A 5970-nucleotide genomic window follows, 5' to 3' on the forward strand; every position below is an offset into this window, starting at 1 on the left:
GCTCAGAATTACTGGGACTGTGAATCCAGGGGATAGTGTCCTGCACCCACTAGTAAAAAGTAGTGCTGTCAAACGATTAATCGCGATTAATCGCATCCAAAAAAGTTTTTGTTTACATATGTGTGTGTATTGTGTATATTTATTATGTATAAATAAATACACACCCATGCATGTATTTTGAAAATATCTACATGCATATTTATATTCATATAATTTATATCATACCTAATATATAAACATTACATATTTTTCTTAAATATATACATGCATGTGTGAGTATTTATATATACATAAATATACACAGTAGGCTACGCACACATTATGTAAACAAAAACTTATTTTGGATGCGATTAATCGCTTGACAGCACTAGTAAAAAGATATAAAAAATTATATCTGGTGTCTGAATAATTTTTGGTTTGACTATATAATCACGTGACACGTAATGCAAATTTAGGGGGCGAGACGAGCCGTCTAGCCCCCCCATCCCCTACATAGCAGTCTCGGAATAAATCTGATGCATGAAGAAAGGAAATGAGCTCAGGCTCAGGGCCCAAGTGGCTCCAGGGCTGAGGGCCCCGCACTGTCACACACTGGCCTGTAGGCGGCGCTCGTCTGCGCAGAGCTCATGTCTCTGCTCTGAATGCTCGCTCTTTCCACAACACGTTGTCTGCGGCCTCGACTTCCTCTTCTGTGCAGGTTTGATGGCGAGTGATAGCGGGGAAGAGTTGATCCACCTACCGTGACCACACCGAGCCTCCAGAGACGCTTTCTCCCGGTGAGTGCGGTGCGTTTCCCGGCTTCTGGCTTATCTTTGACACATTACTCACACCGGACTCTCGATTGTGTGTGTGTGTTGTGAGACTGCCGTGTGTTGTTATAACTGTGTACCGCTCTCTCTCACACTGTGTATTTAGTGTTTGGTAGCTCGGCTAGCAACCAGTCTAAGCGCCTTTCTCGGTGTGTGCATTCACAGTCGGAGGAGCGACGCTACAACAGACGAATATAGTTATAAGAGCGATTAAAAACCACAAGCTCGTACGTTTTGCTCGGAGTGTTTTGTATAATGCTTTTGGGGGTTAATTGTGTAGTCAGTTGCATTGTCTTGCTGCATGTGCTAATTAGCTAGCGCAGCGCTAACTGAAAAACTTGCAGCGAGCGACGCGACAAAACTAAAAGGCTCCGTTTAAAGTTAAAATCAACTAAACTTAGTTTGCGAGTGTTTAATGCGACTGTTTAAACCGTTAACTTAACTTAGCACATAGCCTACGGCGTAGCGTAGGTTCGACGCCGAAGTATAAATTGGGCTTTAACCGTCTGTCTCGAGCTCGCTGACTGAGACGCTTCGCAGGATTTATCAATATTTCACACCATTTATGCGCTCTTCTGTAGTCTTTTCAGTCCTGAGCTGCTTTACACACACTTGCTTAATGAGCAACAAGAGAGATAAATAACTCAACGAAATGAGACTGAAGTTAACAATCACGAAGCGGTCATCCAGAGATGCGGTTTAACTCAAACGCTCTGAACATACAGCTTAAATAATGCGGTTTCTGAAAACGCGTTCGTTTATTCATTCATTCGTTCTCTTTACAAAGTTGGTTAGACTTTAAGTATCAAATTTCAGTGAAATTGGCTATAAATAAGTGAGTTTAAAACTAGATTTAGCCTCTTTGAGGCGCTAAAACATTACTGCTAGTGAAGAAATGTATCTTTCTGACACCTCTAGACGTATCTAGGTTTATTATTAATAAAAACCATTCTTACGCTCTGTTCTGGTTTATGACTAATGCTCGTGTAACGCTAAGGTTTGCTGCTTTTTCTCTTCAGCTGCCATTATTAAGGCCGTGACGTCAGCGGAATAGTTGATTGGCTTTGACGTCATCAGGTGGGTAACTTCGTTATTTGACATTTTCCCAGCAGCACTATTTCTCAGTATCAGTCATTTATGTGGGTGACTGGTAACCTTTCCCATAAGTAGTAGTATTTTACTCTTGATGAAATGCACTTGGCATGATAACCGGATGTGGTGTGATTGGTAATTCGGAGCGCTTTAGGTCTGAATCTTAACATGTGGAATTAATCGTTGCAGGTGTTTTAAGGATTTGGGTGGTTTCTGGACTGAACTCTGTGCTGTGCCCCGTCTTTCGTCGTGTTGTGGCCGTAACTGGTCTTACTGAAGAACTGCCAGCCGATGGCTCTGATGGACAAACACAAAGTGAAGCGGCAGAGACTGGACCGCATCTGTGAAGGTGAGAAGATAAGACTTCTGCAATCAGATGAGATGGATAAAAATAGATCGTAATGAATATCAGCAACCCAGGTCTCTTTAACCTCATCGTTTGCACCACTTCACATCCATAATGTGGCATGATGTGAAAAGAGAACCTCGAGGACAAAATTTAGGGTGGGACTTGATTTTATCTGGAAATTGATTGGGTTGTGGAAAGTGGGCGTTATATGGTTATCAGTTAACCGCAGACACCTGTTGGTTCATTTAAGTCAAGATATTTTGTTTGGATGAAAAATCATTTATAGCTTTGGTTTAATGTGCACTGATGACAGTGTAATCTTGGCTTTCAGATGCACAGGCCTGAAAAGCATTTAGCTCAGTCTTTAGTCTTTGTAAATATGAATTTGCCACTGTAGTTAATCAGATTTACTTTAATTCAACACATATGTATTGTCCTAAATGTGTTCTTTTACAAGTGTTTATAGCAGGGGTGCCCAAACTCGGTCCTGGAGGGCCGATGTCCTGCAGAGTTTAGATCCAACCCCAGTTAGACACACCTGAACCAGCTAATCAAGGTCTTACTAGGCATACTAGAAACTTCCAGGCAGGTGTGTTGAGGCAAGTTGGAGCTAAACTCTGCAGGACACCGGCCCTCCAGGACCGAGTTTGGGCACCCCTGGTTTATAGAGTAGTGATTTATTATTTTATGTGCGTAAACCTTGAGTGAATCATCTGGCTCTGTTAATACTGTCAGTGTCTTCTGTCAACTAACAGACACTGAGTGATGGATGGGTCATATGGTTGCTTCTTGAATGTTTGGCATGTTTGTCTGGCAGGCACAGAAGATGCGAGACAGTTTGAGCTCTGTTTTCTTGTCTTTTCTCTTTCCTGTCTGTGTGCAGCGACACAAGCGGCTCAAACTGCTGTTATTAAATCCCAGTGCCTGTGAGTACTGTATTAAATAGCTCATTACTACTGAATGAATGGAACTGCTGTCCATTTGACACTTTAATACAATCTAGGGAGAGCTAGTTCTTTAGATTTAGCAGATGTAGTCTTAACTCATAAAGATGCTCATTTGGAGGTGTGTAATGAGCACAGAGGGGGCAGGCTGTATATTGCAGTCCCTTTTGTGTTTTTGGCAGGTGTAACTTCTCATCATCAAAGAGGAACTCTGACGCCACAGATGTAGATGATTTTAGACTTGCTCGCTAAAATTTAAATAGATCCTTATAGCCCCAGTGTTTGGTGGGTAGTTGTATGATCGGATTCGTGAAATGTGCAGTATCTATTTGGCATTACATTAAGACTTTTAGATGAATACTGTATGTAATTCTGCATCAAGTTGCAGTTTGGGAAACTAAGAAACTACGTGTTGTGATTTTTCAGGTTTTGGCCTGCATTTGCATGCTCTGTAACTTTGCAGTTGGTATAAATGTCATTAAAAATTACCTGTTAAAATAAAAAAAAAATTGGGCAAACCTTTTTGCAGGCCATATGATTACTTAAAGTCTGCATGGAATTAAATAATTTCACTCTATCTGTTTTCTAAATGACATGTTCACAATAACATCAGTAATCTAATGCATCAATGCATGTTTATTTAAAAAAATAAATAATAATTTACTTAATTTTTAATCTGAATGACCGGGTCTCCCAATCATTTGTAGGCCGCAAAAACCCTTGCTCTTGCAATCTTGCCTTCATCTGCCCCACATCTAAAAACCAAGAACCAAGTTCCCGCCTTATAATTTTTTCTTCTTTTCAATAATCTGATATACGTCAAAATGCAGAAGAAAAGATCTGTTGCTTTGTTATATTGCGATTTTATAACAGTTACTACTCTGTTCTGGCAGTTGGATGATGCTTATTAAATTTGCTTGTTAGGAGTTTTAATTTGTGTCCCTAATATATATATATATTATTTTTATTTTTTATTTTTACTGTGGTAACCGTTTTATGAAAGCAATAAGGCCTAAAAGGTTGTGCTGTATTTAAAGATGAGAATTAAGCATTTGCTGAATGCAAGAATACATAATTCCACATTGGCTGAAGGCAGTTGTTCAAGAGCAAAAGACAAAATGGAAATGGTTCTCGATTTCCAACCTTAGCTCATGTTGTGCCCTTTGCAATGACATTGTTAACCATATGGCACAGCCTATTGTATGTTATTGCTTAATTGTGGCATTTTAAATGCTAATCCAAATAGGGAGAGTGTCTTGTGCCGTTAAGCAATTTACATAGAGATTGTAAGCAGCAGTTTCGCTGTCTGTTCCAAGTCTCATCAGCAGTTGCCTCGGGTCAAACCTTTCTATTAAGCAAAGCGAGTCGTTTTGTATGCAGTTAACATCCTGTGAGAATATTTAGTGTGTCATTTGCACAGAGAGTATGATTTTTGCATTGCAAAAAGCCTTGTTTAAAAAAAAATAAATAAATAAATCTTGCTGATCTTTTTCCTGATATTTAAATGCATTTTTACGGCTACAGCTGCAGATGGCAGTGATATTTATTCAAGTGACAGCAAAAGAGAGAGGCGGAGGGGGGCGGGTGATGAGGATAACCGCGGTGTTTCTTCAGAAGAGCGGGGTCATGTAGATGTGAGCAGAACGAGACTGTCTCTTTAAAAAACAACAACTGCCTAACTGCCTCTAGTGCTACTTGTCAATGCCGTGGAGGTTCGTGCTGATTGGCCGGCGCTCAAAGCCCAGGCCTCTGATTGGCCCGTCGCCGTGGGGGAGGGGCCAGTGTGGATGACATGGGAGATGGGAGTCTGCCAGGCAGAAACAGCCTGACACTGATTGTAAAGGGTGGAGAGAGAGAGAGCGATAGAAGGAGTGGAGGGGAGAGAAGACGGGCGTGTGGATTTCATGATGCAAGGTTTGGACCTACATGTACCTGTTTGATGTTACGTGTGTGTCGCCTCGAAGATGCAGTAATTCACATGGGTGTGGTGCCAGAAGCAGGCGTGATTTTCTTTTTTTGCCGTGTCTGATGCGTGTCCTTGCAGCATGAGCAAGTGTGTGTGTGTGTTGGCCAAGCAGGAGGCAGGGTGTGGTGCAGCTGTATTATCATCCACCCACCCTTCCCCCCCTCTCCTTGAGACCGTGTGTGCGTGTGAGGACCATGTGGGGGGTGAAATGGCAAGGGACGGAGAGCGAGAGAAGGTTTGGGAGGGGGGTGAAGCGGAGAAGAAACGAGCGCTGAATGAATGGCATTGTTAACATGGCCATGCTTGTGCTGCGGCCCTCTCTCTTTCTCATGCAGCCTGGCGCGGACTCAACAGACTGCATCTGTGCTCTCAGCGCCGTTCTCGTCCTGACCCTACAGCAATAAGTGTTTGCATTGTTCATTGCGACTGAATTTTGCCGCTCAGCCTCTTGCCTGCTTTAAATATTATGTGCTCTTTTACCGCCATTACAGTGTGTGCTTTTGCACACAGCACTGATTTGCAGGGAAAGAGTGCAAATATTTGTCTTTTAAGACTCCTTAATCATTCGCCGTGCACAGGAGTGTGATAAAGCGAGTGTGCGTTTTAGTGAACGTCACGGAGGCGTCTTACCCCACCCCCATCTCAGCCGCCAGTGCAGCAACACCTGTCAGTGATGGAAGGGGGCATTGAGTCTCAAAATCGTGGAATGTAACATGGCTGTTCAACCCTCTACGGACACCTTGGCTATTGAATCTCCATTGGCTAGTAAATTTTTGTTTATTCACCAGACTTATATACTATGTGTGTGTG

At 42.2% G+C, this 5970-nt stretch overlaps 1 protein-coding gene across 5 annotated transcripts in view; it reads left to right on the top strand.

Moving 5' to 3' along the window:
* Positions 1 to 596: 596 nt before the first annotated feature.
* Positions 597 to 5970, top strand: part of LOC107661936 (C-terminal-binding protein 1-like) — a 24195-nt gene continuing 18821 nt past the window's right edge. The window contains exons 1-3 of one of the 5 annotated variants that reach the window (XM_016451738.1): positions 597 to 785; positions 1829 to 1886; positions 2091 to 2250. In XM_016451738.1, coding sequence (XP_016307224.1) covers positions 2193 to 2250 — 58 coding nt within the window. In that variant the 5' untranslated portion in view covers positions 597 to 785; positions 1829 to 1886; positions 2091 to 2192. Of the gene's footprint in view, positions 786 to 947; positions 1037 to 1828; positions 1887 to 1926; positions 1949 to 2090; positions 2251 to 5025; positions 5109 to 5970 lie in introns of those variants that run through there. The other 4 variants (XM_016451736.1, XM_016451737.1, XM_016451739.1 and 1 more) reach the window with 4 other exon arrangements.

Source organism: Sinocyclocheilus anshuiensis, unplaced genomic scaffold (assembly GCF_001515605.1).
Source record: "Sinocyclocheilus anshuiensis isolate Anshui unplaced genomic scaffold, SAMN03320099.WGS_v1.1 scaffold759, whole genome shotgun sequence".
NCBI classification, from domain to species: Eukaryota; Metazoa; Chordata; class Actinopteri; order Cypriniformes; family Cyprinidae; genus Sinocyclocheilus; species Sinocyclocheilus anshuiensis.